The sequence below is a fragment of the Peromyscus leucopus genome, chromosome 9 (assembly GCF_004664715.2).
Source record: "Peromyscus leucopus breed LL Stock chromosome 9, UCI_PerLeu_2.1, whole genome shotgun sequence".
NCBI classification, from domain to species: Eukaryota; Metazoa; Chordata; class Mammalia; order Rodentia; family Cricetidae; genus Peromyscus; species Peromyscus leucopus.
This window is the reverse complement of record NC_051070.1, coordinates 106411786-106428531: the sequence shown is the minus strand read 5'-3', so window position 1 is coordinate 106428531 and position 16746 is coordinate 106411786. Positions and strand designations below refer to the sequence as shown.

General features: G+C 55.0%; 1 protein-coding gene across 8 annotated transcripts in view; it reads left to right on the top strand.

The window, feature by feature from the left end:
• Arhgap22 (Rho GTPase activating protein 22) overlaps window positions 1-13032 on the top strand; it is a 169988-nt gene extending 156956 nt beyond the window's left edge. For 6 of the 8 annotated variants that reach the window (XM_028878365.2, XM_037208716.1, XM_028878366.2 and 3 more), the window contains 6 exons: window positions 1166-1373; window positions 5287-5419; window positions 6155-6228; window positions 7143-7264; window positions 9347-10232; window positions 12438-13032. In XM_028878365.2, coding sequence (XP_028734198.1) covers window positions 1166-1373; window positions 5287-5419; window positions 6155-6228; window positions 7143-7264; window positions 9347-10232; window positions 12438-12666 — 1652 coding nt within the window. In that variant the 3' untranslated portion in view covers window positions 12667-13032. Of the gene's footprint in view, window positions 1-1165; window positions 1374-5286; window positions 5420-6154; window positions 6229-7142; window positions 7265-9346; window positions 10233-12437 lie in introns of those variants that run through there. The other 2 variants (XM_028878367.2, XM_028878368.2) reach the window with 2 other exon arrangements.
• Window positions 13033-16746: the final 3714 nt, after the last annotated feature.

Sequence of the window (16746 nt, the reverse complement as noted above, 5' to 3'; positions counted from 1 at the left end):
TCTAACTGGAGTTGGAATTGTTTCCGTGACAGACCCGCCACACTGCGTGTGTATCCCAGCGGCACCATCTCCCGTCCGCTTGAGTGGTGCACAGTGCTTTATTCCTCTACCCCACGCCGTGCACAGAGCTTCCGTTCCTCTACCTCCTTACCGGCTCTCCCCAGTTTCTCTTCTTTTCTTTTCTTTCTTTTTTCTTTTTTGGTTTTTCGAGATAGGGTTTCTCTGTGTAGTCTTGGTGCCTATCCTGGATCTCACTCTGTAGCCCAGGCTGGCCTTGAACTCACAGAGATCTGCCTGTCTCTGCCCCCCACCCCCACCCTGGGTCCTGGGATTAAAGGCGTGCGCCAACACTGCCTAGCAAGGTTTCTCTTCTTTTGACAGTAGCATCATGAGGGATGAGAGGCAGTGTCTTATGTGTTTTCCTGTTCTCTCTCTGGTGTGTGTGTGTGTGTGTGTGTGTGTGTGTGTGTGTGTGTGAGATAGTACACATGTGAGGACAGAAGTCAACCTTGGTTGTCTCTCCTTGTTGGGGACAGGGTTTCTTGTTCATTGCCAGCGAGTTTTCAGGGATCCTATCTCACTGTAGAAGCACTGGGATTACATGCGTGTGCTACTGTGTCCAGATTTTCACGGATCTGAACTAAGGTCCTCAGACTTGTGTGTCGAGAACTTGACCCGATGAGCTGAGCTATCCAGTGCTCATGCTCACCGCGTCATTTTGATGAATGCTCTTGAATGGGATGCTGTTTGCACATCAGTGTGTCGACAGTCTCATCCTGGAAGCTGTGCCTCTTACCTCCCTTTTGCAGCAGTGCCCAGGAGACTAACCTGTGAGGGATCTGCTCATTTTCTTGTGCCTGGGCATGGCATAGTTTCCCATCTGGAGTGAGTTCCAAATCCACCAACCCAATGCTTCCTGAGGGCCGTTTTCTCCTGACTCGGACAAGCCCTAAAGGCCAGGCTAGCTGCACGCCTGCTGCTTCCCTCACAGCCCCCCCTAGCCCACTTGGGGGTACCTTCCCAGTGTCTAATCATCTGCTTCCTTGGGAAGAGCCTCCTTGGGCACACACGGCATTCTCTCTCTGCCTTCCACTGCCCCAGACACCCTTCACCTGCCATTGATCAGAGTGTCAGGGGAGTATGAACAGTCCCTTTCTGTGTCCAGGGATCTTTGGGCAGCGGCTGGAGGACACAGTGCACCATGAGCGGAAGTATGGTCCCCGCCTGGCACCTCTGCTGGTGGAGCAGTGTGTGGACTTCATCCGGGAGCGAGGACTCAGTGAAGAGGGCCTCTTCCGTATGCCGGGCCAGGCCAACCTGGTGAGGGACCTGCAGGATTCCTTCGACTGTGGGGAGAAGCCTCTGTTTGACAGGTGAGCTCTGGGGACAGGGCAGTATAGGTGGAACCAGTTGCTAAGACTCCCGTAGTTTCCTCCCCGGCACCAGCTTCTGAGCAGAGCCTGGTGTGCCGCTGCCCATATGACTCACGCACGTTTAGCCAGTCTGCTCAGAGGGCAGAGTCCGAGGGCACGGAATCATGCTGGTCCCCTGGTCTTCTTGAGGTTGTCTGCCGAAAACAAGGTCAGCCATGTGGTAGTTCCCACAGCTCTTCTCTGACCCAGGCAGAGGGAAGAAGGCCTCAGCTAGCTGCCCAGCCAGCGTGGCTTAGGCACAGCTGCATCTAGGCTTCTAGGCTTGCTGCATCGGGCTCTTAGCTCTCCCTCCTCTCAGCGACCCAGCCCAAGCTTCCGTAACGGTGTGACGGCATGGCCGCTGAGCTCTGTCTCAGTCAGGTTTTTAGGACGGGTAGACAGTCGCTTCCGCCCACCGTGGATCTATACTCGTCACTGAGGCTTTCCCACAGCCGGGGAAGACAACCACATCCGCTGCCCAGGGCCTGAGAGTGGGGGCGTGGGGCGTGCCTCTCCGTGGGGTTGTGTGAGCTCCCTTCTCTCTGCCGGGATCCCACTCGTTACAGGTCAGTTTTGCGCAGGGTTCTCGTATCAAGCCATCAAACCAAACCTGGCCTTTTCTGGCATCTCTGCTCAAACTGAGGCTCCTTGGGCCACAAGACAAGCCCTGCAGGGCTCACAGCCCTCGGCTTCCCTGGTCTTACAGAGTTAACAGTCATCTGTCCAGATTCTTCCCAGACCCGTGGCCGTAACCAGAGGGTTCCCATTTCTTTCCTTAGCTGTGGCGCTCAGGACTAACCACTGGGCATGGAGTCCCTTTCTTTACCTGGAGCCTTGTGAAGCCCTGTCCACAGCTTGTAGAAGCTCGTGGGGAACAGTGGCTTTTAGACATGCCCAGAGTCAGACACACTGCCGTAGTGATGGATGACACACTGGAAGGGTGTCAGACCTCACACCGCCATATTCAAACTCACTGGGGTCTCCTGGCGAGGTGCCAAGGCTTCTGCCTAAGCCACCCTCTAATGTCATCAGCTTACCATGCCTCTGTTTTAATGCCTGGTGCCAGCTGGGCTCAGCTTGGTTCCTGTCCCTGAGTTCAGCTCCGTAGACCTACATCTCAGCTTGGCAGCATGCCGAGGCCTTTGCTCCAGGCTGCGGCTCCGCCCCTTCCATCGTGGCCCCCCCTTCCTGGGGTTTTAACAGTCCCTTCTCCCAGGTAGGCAGGTCCGCAGTGTCCTCCCCCGGGGCAGTGCTTCAGAAACTGTTCCTGAGACTGTTCTCTCCCAGTTTCTGCTATTCTTACAGAGCTGTGTCCACCAACTCACAGGGACCGGGGCTCTGCTGCCTTGTCCCTGTTCACAGTGTGCTCCGCGGCTCTGTTCCCCTCAGCTCACTCGTGGGGACACCTTAGGGCTTCACTGCCCCCTACTCATAGAGGCCCAAGGGCTCTGCTCCCCTGTCCACCTGCTCACTGTGAGCACTGGAGCTCATTCACAGGGGGTCCTCCTCCCACCAACCAACTGGGCTTGCGTGACAGGGCTCCCTGTCCCGGACGTACTCTACCTTGGGCTGTGCCACCCCCCCACCCCACTAGCCTGCCTCTAGGCACTGCTTCTGGCCTTGGTCTTCCTCTACCACAAAACTCCTTTTCATCTGCTTACCCTTTCTGCATAGGAGCATTCAGCCCCAGGGGTGTGTGTGTGTGTGTGTGTGTGTGTGTGTGTGAGAGAGAGAGAGAGAGAGAGAGAGAGAGAGAGAGAGAGACAGAGACAGAGACAGAGAGAGACAGAGACAGAGACAGAAAGACAGAGACAGAAAGACAGAGACAGACAGACAGAGATAGAGACACACACACACACAGAATAGATTAGGAAGCCAGAAGAGGGTGGGGGTACAGATAAGAGCCTGTGAATCAGTAGGGTGTGTGGTGTGTGTGTGTGTGTGTGTGTGTGTGTGTGTGTGTGTGTGTTGTGTGTTCTCTCCAGGATTGGAGACAGGTGAGAGGCAAGGCCTTCATTCTGGATGAATGATGAATGCTGTTTTTGTCATGGGCAAGAGGGTGACTTTGGGAATAAGGAGAGGATGGGAAGCTGCAGATGGAGGCATGGGCCGTGGAGACAGCTGATTTGACCAGAGCAGTCTGCTGACCCACTGGGCCTTCTGTGGCCTTGCCTCAGCCCACCAGCTGCATGTAGCGTTCGCTGTGAGACTCCCAGGCTGATGGGTGCAGGCCCGTCGGCCTGGAACGCTCTGGTGCCGGTGAGAATGTGTTGGGGTGCAGTGGGTTCACAGCGGTGTGGGAAGAGGATTCAGGGACACTGGAGCCAAGGGTTGAAGAAAAGAGCAGCCGTGAGTGGGGATGGAAGGCTGCAGAGGGGCCATGAGAGCACTAGAGTGTGAGGAGCAGTGGCCATGGGGTACAGCCGAGCCATGGGGTACAGCCGAGCCATGGGGTACACCGAGCCATGGGGTACAGCCGAGCCATGGGGTACAGCCGAGCCATGGGGTACAGCCGAGCCATGGGGTACAGCTGAGCCATGGGGTACAGCCGAGCCACAGGTCTCTGTGGGTGATGGATGGTGTGGGAGGGGGCTTGAGCAGGAACGCAGGTAGGAAGGTCTGGGGACTGGAGCGGGTACCATGTAACCAGCCCCACTTCCTGTCTCCCGAGGCGGCAGCAGCTGCTAACCCTGGGGAGTCCCATTTGGGAAGGGCACTGGCCTTCAGGGTGGACAGAGAGAGGGGCCCAGGAGAAGGCAGTGGGCAGGAGAGGCACACTTGGCTTGAGAGGGACGGCCAGGGGAGAAACCTGCATGGATGCATTTTTGTGCTTGTGCTCATATGGAAGCCCATAATCTCAAAGGTCTGCCACAAGGACCCTAGCGCTTTGATGCCAGTGTGGTACATGGCCATGGCCAAGTGTCACCTTATTAGCACAGCCAAGGTCTGCTGGCCCCAGGCCATCTTTGAGTGCCCCCTCTGTGGAACTTTAAGCTGGGTCTGAAAGCCAGGGCCTAGAACAGTCTCCTGGGGCCCAGGTGTAGCTTGAGGTGCCAGCTTAGATGAGGTGCCAGCTGTGGCCAAAACTGCCCCGCAGAGCCCAGCTAGATAGGAAAAGAGAAACTGAGCCTGATCTGGGAATACCCTTGAACCCCTCCACCGCTCTGCCCCCGCTTCAACCTAGGCTAGGCATCTCTGAGCCAGTAGCGGAGACTGAGTCCTGTTGTGGACATCCAAGGCCCTAGAGATGGAGTGAGGAGCTGAGACCAGAGGCAAGGACCCAACCTCTCTCTCAGCTGCCCAGTCAGTACTTAGATGCCTGCTCTCTGCAGGGAGGTCAGCCCTGATGGGGTCCCTCTGATACAGATTTCCCGATTCAGCCAAGGTTCATCCTGGGCACTTAGCAAGTTCAAGCAAAGGCTTGGCTGTACTCCATGAGAGCTTCCTGTGAAGCTGGTCCAGGTCACAGGTAATTCCTTCCACCCTGAGCAACTGTCGTGAGCGGAACAACCATGCCCTGTGGCTTCTGCAGCAGAACATCTCCCAAGTCCCACACTGGGGACACCAAAGACAGTTCTCCTCACCCCTTAGACACCAGACTAGGTTCTGAGCCAGTGGTGTGGGGCTCATGAGTGGATCCAAGCTGGAGATTCTGTCTCTCCTCACTCTCCCCACAGGGGCCCAGCTGCCTGGGCTTGCAGGTAGTCTGGGTCTGACCTTGACCCGGGGCAGCTGGCTCCAGAGGAGCCTGGCTATCTGCATACACCTTGACCTGAGACCAGGTACTGCCCTGGTCTCATGTGAGGTACAGTGTATGTGTTAGTCCTGCAACTTCCTGGGGTCCTGTTCTCACTCAGGTCCCCTTTTCTCCCAGCACCACAGACGTGCACACAGTGGCCTCCCTGCTGAAGCTCTACCTTCGGGAGCTCCCAGAACCCGTCATCCCTTTCGCCAGGTACGAGGACTTCCTCAGCTGCGCCCAGCTGCTCACCAAGGACGAGGGGGAGGTCAGTGCCTCCCGGGACATATCCTGGGGCTGGGCTGGGGGGCAGCAGGCCTGTGCAGTCAAGACTTATCCGTGGCGCATAGGTCCTGACTGGAGGGCTGTTGTGTGGGGGAAGGAGGGCCCCCAAGTGCTGTGCGTTCTGTGTGGGACTCTAGTTTTCCTCGGATGTTTTTCACAGAAGTAGAAGAGGGGCCGGGGTGGAATGCAGACCCCTCTTAACACGGGGCACCCAGTTCTGGCCACCTTACACCATTCTTCTGCTTCACCGTTGTCTCCCACACCTGGCTCAGGCTTCCGGGCTTGCACAGTGTTGAGACCAAGGAGCCCTGTTACCTGTTTTCTGAGGCAGCTGCCAGGACCCGTATCAGCCCCCTCCCCTCTGCCTCCTGGCCTTGCTGGAGTCGTCTGCAGCTCTGAGCTGCGGCTGCTGCTGCCACAGAAAGACTGTTTGCCTTCTCTGTGACTGTGTGGGGGTGAGAGTTGTTATCTGGCAAATATTTGTGCCCCGATAAGTGAGCTGAGACATTCCTCTGTGGCCTTGCAGAGGCTCAGCCCTCGCTCCAGCTCCCAGACATGAAATCAGTCTCCTCAAGAGGTCACAGCCACACTTTGGAGGGATGGAGGAGGTCAGCTGGGACTGGTCACACATCCCTCCCTCCTCCTGTCCCGTCTCCCTCCGGTCAGAGGAGGCCTTGCTGCTGGTGTTGGAAACTCTGTGTTCTCTTTCCTTTACAAGGGGACTCTGGAGTTGGCTAAACAAGTGAGCAACCTTCCTCAGGCCAACTACAACCTGCTCAGATACATCTGCAGGTAAGTGGCCTGTTTGGAGCTGCTCTGCTCTGCTCATTCCCTCCACCCATAGAGAGACAAAACCGTGCAGAGGGGCCATGCACGTTCTCAACACTGCCTCCCTCACCGAGGGCTGGGGTGGCAAGGCGCATGGAAGAGCACAGAAGGCGGTCGGTGAATCCTTTCCAAAGGAGCCTGCCCCTGCCCTCCTGGGTACCTCTCCCTTGCCTTCCCCACAGGTATAGACGCTCAGGTAGCCGCGTTCCGGGTGCCGGTAGGGGCCTGCAGGAATGACATTCACACAGCGCTTAGTGGGGTCCGGGCTTCTGGGGCGTTTGCACCAAGGATGGCCGTATCTTGTCCCTTGGCCTTCGTTTCTCGTGGTAGTCTTAGATCTCAGGAGCATTCTTCCTGATCACATAAGGTGCAGTTGACTGTCCCTGGTAGCCATGGAGAGCCTGGGAGGCCTGGCTGAGTGTGTGGATGGAATGGGGCCGTGTGGTGGGGCTGGGGGTAGCGGGTGTGGCTAGAGGGCATGAATAGATGCAGGTGCGGATTGGGTGGTTATGGGATATGCCTGGGTATTGGAGGCAGGATGATCGTGTAGTGGGTGGTTGGGTATAGTGTAGCTGAGTGGGTATGGATGGGGTGGGTTTACTGCGGATGTGGCTGGACTTTGGCTGTTCATAGCTGTGAGAGATCGGGGGGGGGCGCATGGAAGCATAGGTGTGCGGGGTGTGGTATGGTGAGTGTATCTGAGGGGTGTGGCTAGGAGTGTTAGTGCGGTGGGTGGCTAGGTAGTGTAGAGTGGACTAGGTGAGGTAGGCGTGGGCTGGGCTTGGTAGGGTGTGGTCTGGTGGGTGGGGCCACAGTCGGGCGAGCTTGGAGCTCACAGTAGGTCGGGCTCCAGGATTTGCTTCCCGTCTCCTTTGCAGGTTTCTGGATGAAGTGCAGGCCCACGCAAATGTCAACAAGATGAGCGTCCAGAACCTGGCGACAGTCTTCGGCCCTAACATCCTTCGGCCTCAGATAGAGGATCCAGTGACCATCATGGAAGGTAAAAGGGAGGTGGCTTTGGCCGTGTCCAAAGCACAGCTCAGAGCCAGGCCAGGGGACAAGAGCTTCAATGTCCTGTCTCCGCCTCGAGGACAGAGCCTCCTTCCCTCCGCCCATCCCCTTGTGGCTGGTAGCAGCTGGTTATTAGAAACAATTAAAATGGCCAGTGGCTAGAGAGGCTAGAGCAGCTGGGAAGCAGGAGTCCTTGTCCTTGCGCCCACACAGATGTGTTCTGCTTTACGGTCACAGTGAGGCGACTGTCTTAGGTTCCTGGATGACAGACCTGTGCAAGCACCAGGGAGTTTTTCTTTTGTGATAAGTAATAAGAAAATGATGTTTTCAAAAAGGCAACATGGTGCAGCTAAGGGGGGGGGGGAGAATCACTTCAGAACGGGAGTTTGAGCCAGCCTGGACACCAGGAGACATGCTCTCAGAAAAGAAAAGAGGGGAGAAAGGGGAGGACTAGGCAGCCTCCATGCTGCAGCTCATCTGGGCCATTCAGTTGCAGTCCTCACACCGGCCTATGTGTGATAATTGTCCTTAAGTCCCAGATGAGGAAACGGAGGCCAGGCGAGGTGAGATGACTCACCAGGGACCTGTCAGCCAAGCCTGCAGAGGGCCCGTGTAGAGAGAGGCCAGTGGAAACAAGAACCCGAATGCGCAGGCCTTTGGGAAGACTGTCCCCAACAGAGCCCGTGTAAGGACCTTGCTGCCCAGCATGTTCACATCTAGTTGGTGGGGGACACTCCTGAAGTCCTGGCTTAGGACTGAGGACATGGGTCCCAACCTGGAGGCCAGCAGCAGCCACACAGCCCAGTCTGGGTGGGCCCAGTTTTCTGGATGAGAAGTACCTCCTGGGGCACTCGATTTCCCGGTGGCGTCCACCCAGCCATGGTCTTTCTCATCCTCGGTGAACCTCCCAACTCTGGTATTTGGTTGTGGGTGGTTGGAGGGAGCAGGGCTATCGTAGACGCTGTTGACCTTTGGATGACCGCGTCCTTACTGCTGAGCGCCACACCACCGCCATGGGAGCCCTGCATCTCTGGGATGATGGAGGGGTTAGGTGGCCAACACTGTGCATATGTGCATTTATGTGTATACATATCTCCGCACACATGGCTAGAGCCGTGGCTCTGTGGTTAAGTGCATCTGCCGCTCTTGCAGATGACCCAGGTTTGGTTGCTAGCACCCACATGGCAACTTGCAACGATTAGTAACTGTGGTTCCAGGGGATCTGACATTCTCTTCTAACCTCCACAGGTCCTAGGCACACATGCCATGCCCATAAATGCATGCAGGCAAAATACTCACACACATAAAATAAGTACTTTTAAAAAGATATATTTATTTAATTTTTTTTTAGTGTGTATCAGTGTTTGGTCTGTATGCATGTCTGTGCACCATGTGCATGCCTGTGCCTGCTGAGGTCAGAGAAAGGCATTGGATCCTTAGGAACTCTTGTTATGGATGGTTATGAGCCACTCTCTGGGTGCTGGGAATTGAACCCAGGTCCTCTGCAGGAAAGAAAAGTGCTCTTAACTACTGAACCATCTTCCCAGCCCTCAAATAAGTAATTTTTTAAAAAGATATAGACATATGTACATGTGTATGCAAGTGTGTGTGCATGCGTGTGTGTATACGCGCGTGCATGCATGCATGCCTGTGTGTGTACCCTGTTCCAGAGCCCTGTGTCCTCAGAGGGTCTTCATTAAAGCCCAGCCAGCAGCAGCAATAGCAAGCACAGGAGAAGCTGGGTTTTGATGCACTCTGACCTACTAGGCTCTGATTTCCAGCTCCATCCTGCCACCCATCATCCTGTGGCCTTGATGAGCACCGTGTCTGCATGGCACCTCCCTTCTCCTAGGTGGGCAGCGCTATGCTTCCTCCATGCTCAGGGGTTTTGTGGGCACAGTCCTGTCTGAGCCTGGCCCTGGCTCGTATGACAGTCTCTCCCTCTCTCGAATACACGTGAAGGTGCCCTGCAGGAACAGGCATCCCGTGTCTGAGCTGTAGCTGACTCTGAGTGTGTTTGAGGCGTGGACTGGACCACTCACTGCCAGCCTCTCCTCTCTCTTTCTCACAGGCACGTCTTTGGTTCAGCATCTGATGACTGTCCTCATCCGCAAACACGGACAGCTCTTTACCGCAACCTCCCTCGAAGAACCTGCTTTACCGCATGGTACGGCCCAGAGCACAGTAGAGTGGGGCTCTGAGGAGGTCCCCAGGGACCGCCAGGGTGAGCCTGGTAGCCCTGGCTTGCCCACACACAGGACCTCATCTCTGGATGGGCCAGCCGCAGCAGTACTCTCTAGAACTTCTCCCCCACGCCTTGGCAGCCAGACTGGCCCAGCGGCCACCAGCCCTGGGAAGAGGATGCATACTTTGCCTGGCTGGAAGTCCTCCTTTCGGCAGGGGTCACGGTCGGAGAGCCCAAAGGGGGGCAGCTCGTCCTTAGAGGTGCCCATCGTCTCCTCCGGTGGCAACTGGCTCATCAACGGGCTGTCCTCTCTGCGCGGCCACCGTCGGGCTTCATCGGGGGACCGCCTCAAGGATGCAGGCTCAGTGCAGAGACTCTCCACCTATGACAACGTGCCCCCGTCCAGCCACTTTCCTAGCACCGCCAGCATGGCCAGCATGGCGTGGTCTGCAGCCTCATCCTCCCGAGAGGCCTCCATCAGCAGCTGCACAGCCTGCCGGGCCAGCGACTCTTCCGCCTGCAGCTCCCTACACACCGAGTGGGCTCCTGAGCCCTCTCCCCTCCCCAGCAGCAGTGAGGACCACAGGGCCTCACCAGACTTGGGCCACGGCCTGGACGAGGCATGTGCGGGCAGTGGCAGCAGTGACCCCAACGACCCTGGCAGCCCCCCACAGGCTCACGTTCGCCGCTGCCGGGCTCTCCAGGCCCAGGTGGCCGCGCTCAGGGCAGAGCTGTGTCAACAGAGGACTGAGTACGAGAGGAGCCTGAAAAGGTAAAGGGCCCAGCGTAGACCGATTCAAGGGGCAGGGTTCGGAGCAGCTGGCCTCCAGGCTGCTTTCCTCGGAAAATGACCCTAGGCTATTCGGGGTCGGGAGTGGGTCAGCCAGCAGGCCTCCACAAATGCCTACCGAGAGCATCAGGACAAGGGAGAATGTTAGCTGGTCTGTAGAACAGGAGTCAGGAGCCAGGTGGCTCTCCAGGACCACGTGGGTGAGAACAGAGCCTTAGATGACTCTGCCCCTGGAGGTGGCCACAGAGAGGGCTGCCCAGTGTGCAAACCAGCCTACTCCTGGTGCCTTGATATCTCTGTTACTTAACTACACAGGCCCCCTCCTTGGGAAGAATAGGGGGGCACAGTGGAGGAGGCCCTTGTACTCTGACAGAGTGGCCTGGGCTACTTGGAAGGAGAGTTTGTAATGAGGGTGGTCTCTAGCACAGGAAAGAAGGGAATATTGTGCCTTGTCCCCCCCAGCAGGCTTTTGGAAATATGCCTCTATTGGCATACATGGAGCCCCATTCTGCCTCCTGTTATCCAGTCTCTGCCATCCCAGTATGTCCCTAAGAGACTCTTCTGTTAGTGAAATACAGATACTGCTCTGGATGCTGGGGGCTATGTCGCAAACTCACCAGAATTCCCTGCCTCACTCTTATTTGGGGGTGTCAGGATGAGACCATGCACAAGACTCATGAGAAACAATGGCATGCTAGGAAGTGGATAAGGGACAACAACACTGGGAGGGAAGGGGGCCTCTTCGGGAGAGGGTAGGAAGGCTTGGGGTGGGGCTAGGGAAGGATGCCTTGGAGCTGCTGTGCCAGCCTTGAGCAGGGAAGTAAGGCGGGGCCTTTTAACCTGGATGATGCTTGCACTTATTCAGAGGACAGTGGGTGACAGAAGTTGATGGAGTGTCCCGAGGACTTTGGCTCCTCTGATAAGAAAGCTTCCTGGACGTTCAGTAGGAACCAATTAGGAGGCCATAGGAGGCCAGGCCCATGGGGGTGACGTGGGCCACAGGAGCAATAGCGGAGATGGGAGAAACAGGAGTTTTTGGCGAGTGTTCTGAAGATGGATCGGATGAGCCTGGCTCACTAATGGGTGGGAAGAGCTCATCTGGCATACAGGTTTTAGAAGCTGAAGAGAGGGACTGTAGGGCAGGAGAACTAGATGGGACAGGGCATGACCTGAGGAAGCTGTCAGGAGCTCCATGTTGGGACTATTCAGTTGGAGATGCTCATGAACAGGCCAGGCAGGAGCTTCATAGGAGGGCTTAGCACCAAGAGCCTGGACAGGGTCACTCTCGCACAGCGTAGAAAGGAGGGGAGGACCAAGCAAGGAGAGGATAGCAAAGAAGGGCTGGGGACAGAAGAGAAGCTAGTGAGACCTCAGGGCCATCCTCCGTGAGGTCCCCTTTCGGATAGCATGCCTGTTGCTCTGGTGAAGGGAGGCCACCTTTCTCTAAGCGTTGTGTTCGGTGTCTGGGGGCGGAGGGAGGCCGATATCCAGTCCATAGACACACTGTTTCCTGGTGCTTTGCTGCATGCAAATTGTCCCTGTGTGGTGACTACAGCGCTCTGGGGAGTATGTGTGTGGGGGAGAGTCACCTCTGCATTTCAGCAGACGCTAGGTCCACTGCCATCTGCTTGTCAATGCCATGGTGCTCAGACTGTTGTGCAGGCTCTGAGATTGCTAGACATGCAGGGTGCTCATGGGAGGTGCCCCAGAGAGGACATGAAGGGCAGACAGGCATTTCCTCTGGATTTGTGTTTCTCCAGAGCCCTCCATAGACAGCAGCAGGAGGTGTTGTAAGAGTACAGGAAGAAAGGTCAGGGGGCCTCTGCTCCTCTTGCTAGTGGCAGATGGTCCCTCACCAGGACAGCTGACAGGGCCAGAGGGACAAAAGGCTATACAGCTAGCTAGTGAGGGCTCAGGGATCCTGCTAGTCCCAGTGCTAAGGCAGGCATCCTTAGGGTGACCCTTCTGGGTCACAAGTCCAAGGAAGCCTCCTTGTAGGGAGCCCCCACTGGCTTGCAGGGGTGGGCAAGGCTGTGAGAGCAGACCCCTGGCCCCCGCAGTCTCCTGTCACCTCTCTGCCATGGTGAAACTCAGGGCCATTCTTGCTGTGACAGCGTCCCTGCAGCTGGGGTCTGTGACAGCATCCCTGCAGCTGGAGTCTGAGACTCCCTCTTCCTGATTTTTCAGCATCGAGGAGGGCAGTGCTGACTTGCGGAAGCAGATGTCTCGTCTGGAAGAGGAGCTGGACCAGGAGAAGAAGAAGTACGCCATGCTGGAGATAAAGCTGCGGAACTCAGAGCGGGCGCGGGAGGACGCGGAGCGCAGGAACCAGCTGCTGCAGAGGGAGATGGAGGAGTTCTTTGCCACCCTGGGGAGCTTGACTGTTGGGACCAGAGGGGCCAGAGCCCCTGAGTGAAGGGAGCAGAAATACATGTCTGTATATGTCTGCTCACTCTCCCTGCAGGGCTGGCCACCGGCTGCAGAGGAAGCCAGAAGCTTCACGTTTGGGCCAGGCCACCAGCAGGGCCGTCTGCCCCCAAGCGCCAAATAGACAGAGCCTGACAGCCCACAGGGACTGTCAGGACCCCACATAGTCCAGGCAGGATCTGGATGCTTCTCCAAAACTCTGGGTCCCAGCAGGTGTCAGAGGGGACAGTGCCAAGATGAGCATTAGCCCCTCATCCAGGAAAACCCCCAGTGGCCATCCATAAGGAGGGCACCTAAGGGCAGGGCCGCCGCCGCCAAGAACTTCACTCCTTATTAAATGTGCTCTGAAAGCATGGTGCCTGTCACCAGCCTCATTCTTCACGTCTGTGCCAAGTGGAGTTTACCCAGGGAAAGGTTGAGTGTCCCCCGGTGAAGCTCCCTGTGGGTCCCAGCACTGTGTTTGGGGAGGCCATTCTTTCAGCTCTCCCACCTCAGAGCCTTTGTGGTTACTTTTTGCCCTGCAAGGTCCCCTGGGCTGCCTGCCCTCTGTCGCCTGCTTTCCTCTGCAGGGGTTCAGCTCTGCTCTAGAGAGCTGGGCCTGCAGGAGAGCAGAGCTGGAGGGTCCTCTGGGTGTCTCTCGCTTTATACTGGGTCTGGCCCACCTTCCAGATCTGGGAGTGAGACTGGCCACATAATTTCCATATCTACCCACTCCTCTAGACATCCTCAGACCTCAAGTGTCCCCTCCTACCCCACTCCCAGCCTACAGGCAGCTCAGACGGATTCTGGTAGCTGCAACAAAATACAGAAACCATTTAGGAAGGCCCTCAGCTGGTGTGGCATGAGAGCTGATCGAGCTGGAGCAATGGGAACCTGAGACAGCTGGTCACATAGCCACTAGCCCATGGGTCTTCCTTCCTCTGGAAACATTCTAGAAATGCCCAGAGGTCTGTCTCCTGTGTTTCTAAATCCAGTCAAGCAGACAATAAAGACTGATCATCACACAGGCCTGGCTGGGAGAGGACTGGCCTCACACACAGCCATTGCTTCTTCTTCTCTGTGTCTACATGTGTAGCCTCTTGCTTCCCACTTAAGCACTCTGGTGAGTGGGGTGTGGAGAGGGTGGGGGACTAAAGAGGTCGTGAAAGTAGCCCAGTTTCTGATTACCATATGAAAAGGTCATTAAGCCTCTAATGACTAGACTACCTGGTCTCACGTATCATATCTGATAACACCCAGGCAGGAGAATGGCCAGGATCGCAATGCTACCAGGTACCACTGGCTACTAATACAAGGCCATATACTCCTACCCCCAGTGGTAAGGCAGACTGACATCTAACCTCTGACTGTCCTTAGGAAGCTGACTGGAGAGTTCTACAACTGGGATGCCTGCCAAGGACCCTCCCGGCTTCAGAGGTCAGGGTCACAGTGTCCCTGGGAATGCTAAGGGGCCAGTGGAGATGTTAGTCTGTGCTAGGGCACGCTGCTGCAGCCAGCCGGCATTCCTTGCCCAAAACACCACCCTCCCCTGTATTTAGAGAAGGAAAACTAAAGTGACTTTGATTCCTCAGAACCTTCCACATGACAATATAGAGACTGGTCCTTATCTCTTCCATGGGAGGGGACACAGCCTGGGAGAACTTAGGTGGGACCACCAGTGCATTCCCAAGATCCTGCTGTGTTCCCTCACCACAGCTGTAGAATTCTGCTGAGTTCACCTGAAGCGAAAATGCCACCATCTCATCAAAGGAGCTTCCAGGACCAAAGGGAGGAAAGGCCTTCTAACCACAGGAGGCCAGCTGCCCGCCAGCTCCGACAGGGAAGAGTTTGCAAGCCAAGGCTGCCACCTGCTGGCGAAACGGATGTAGGCACGTAGGACCTTTACGGAAACTTAATGGCCAGCTCTCAGCTGTCTCCCAGCTGTGTGAAGCGCACTCGCCACCTGTCTAGACATCTGACTTCTGTGTGTAAAGCACTGAGCACCTGAGGCTCATCCATAGCAGGTTCTTCGTCCTGAAACCTCTCATCCTTTTCTTCCCTTCCCATTAGGTTATGTTTACACAAACTGTTCCAAGCCTAAAGGTTCCAGGCATACTTATACAAGAATAACCTCACTTAATATTAAGTCAAAAATGAATTATGAACATGAGCAAGTGGGGAATTTTTTTTTTAAGTCTGGTGAAATTCTCTATAAAGAGTGAGCAGAGGTTATTGCTAAAAACATCACCAAGTTAAGCAGGGATGAATCATTGTGAAGTAAGAACTGGTTAAAGATAAATTAGGATTCTGATCACAGGTTACTTCAGATATATTTTAAAATTTGGTTTGGGGGCTGGAGAGATGGCTCATTGGTTAGGAGCACTTACTGCTCTTCCAGAGGTCCAGGGTTTGGTTCCCAGCACCTACGGGTGGCTCACAGTGGTCTGTAACTCCAGTTCCATGGGATCTGTCCTCTGTTCTGGCCTCCGGTACTACACACACACAGGACACTTACATATATCCAGCCAAAACAGACATAAAAATAAAAAATAAAATCTTTTTAAAAAGATGGGTTTGGGGCCTGTATAATGCCTCAGTGGGTAGAGGTGCTCACCACCAAGCCTGTCAGGTCTGAGTTCAGTATCCTGGATCCACATGGTAGAAGCAACAGCCAACTTCTGCAGGTTGTCCTCTGATGCATATACACTTACACATGTATATAACATGTATGCACACACACACACACGGACACAAAGGTAAAAATTGGGTTTGACTTTAGAGAGAATACTGAAAATTGTAGGGGCTGGGGAACCACTCCAGGGGTGAAGTGCTTGCCTAGCAGGTACAAGGCCCGATGTTCATAGGAGAAACAGGAAACTAGAAACTTTACATGGAAAAGTAAATAATTGGCTTACATATTGTTTGACAAGTGGGCCGCATGCCCAGCACCGCCACCCAGGAAAGAAAAACAGGACAGTTGTTTTTTTCTTCTTAGACTACAATTCTAATGGCATGAGGTTGAAGAATAAGCCAAGACTGACCTTTCACTCTGTACAGTAAGATTCGGGAATGGAGGCATGTTTTACAGCCTCTGCTACCGCCGCCGCCTGCCCCTGTGCCCACCCTGTCCCAGGAGTCCCAGGCTTTCCAGCCAGGCCTGTAACTGTTGAACCATGCATGCCATCAGGATATGTTGTGGTCTTTGATAAAGATACAGCCACTGAAATCTTTAGCAGCTCCAAGTCTGGGCTTGTCCTCTCACTGCTGGGACAATGGGGAAACTGTGCTCTGATCTTAGTTCTTCAGGCTTTAAAGGACAATGATATTACAGAGGGTGGCCATACTGGCAGATCCCAGCACCTCACACACACTTATTTGCTCTTTTTTTTTTTTTTTTTTGGTTTTTCGAGACAGGGTTTCTCTGTGTAGCATTGCGCCTTTTCTGGAACTCACTTGGTAGCCCAGGCTGGCCTCGAACTCACAGAGATCTGCCTGCCTCTGCCTCCCGAGTGCTGGGATTAAAGGCGTGCACCACCACCGCCTGGCCACACTTATTTGCTCTTAAGGGACGAAAATAATATAAACCTTTACTGAGGAAGGGGGAGCACTGGGAAGTTAAGGACATGACTCTAAACACACACAGGCAGTGGAGTTAAAAGTCAGAAGCTGATCTCAGCCTGCATCCCTCCTTCTGGTTCATGGGGAGAAGATGCTGGCTTGAAAGTAGTATGCAAGCTCTGATAGGTTATGCTTGAGATCATAAGGAAGCATGGAGAACACAGAACTTGTCTGATTAGCGTATGCTCTGAGTAGGAGACCTGGGACAGGCTGGCCAGAGAGTCCCTCCAAGATGACATGTGAACTGAGATTGCAAAAATGGTCACAGGCATGCAGGAGGAACATCTGGGAAGGAGTGCTTGTGCCTCTAAGCAAGAAGAGCTTTGGGATGGTTTGATAGTTTGGATACCAACTATTCCCGAAGGCCATGCACCCTTGAAGGGGCTGTGGGGCCTCCAGTCCCTTCTCCTTTCTTTGCTTCATGGCCCATGGAGTAAATTTCTTCACCATGTACTCTACTATGATGACCTGT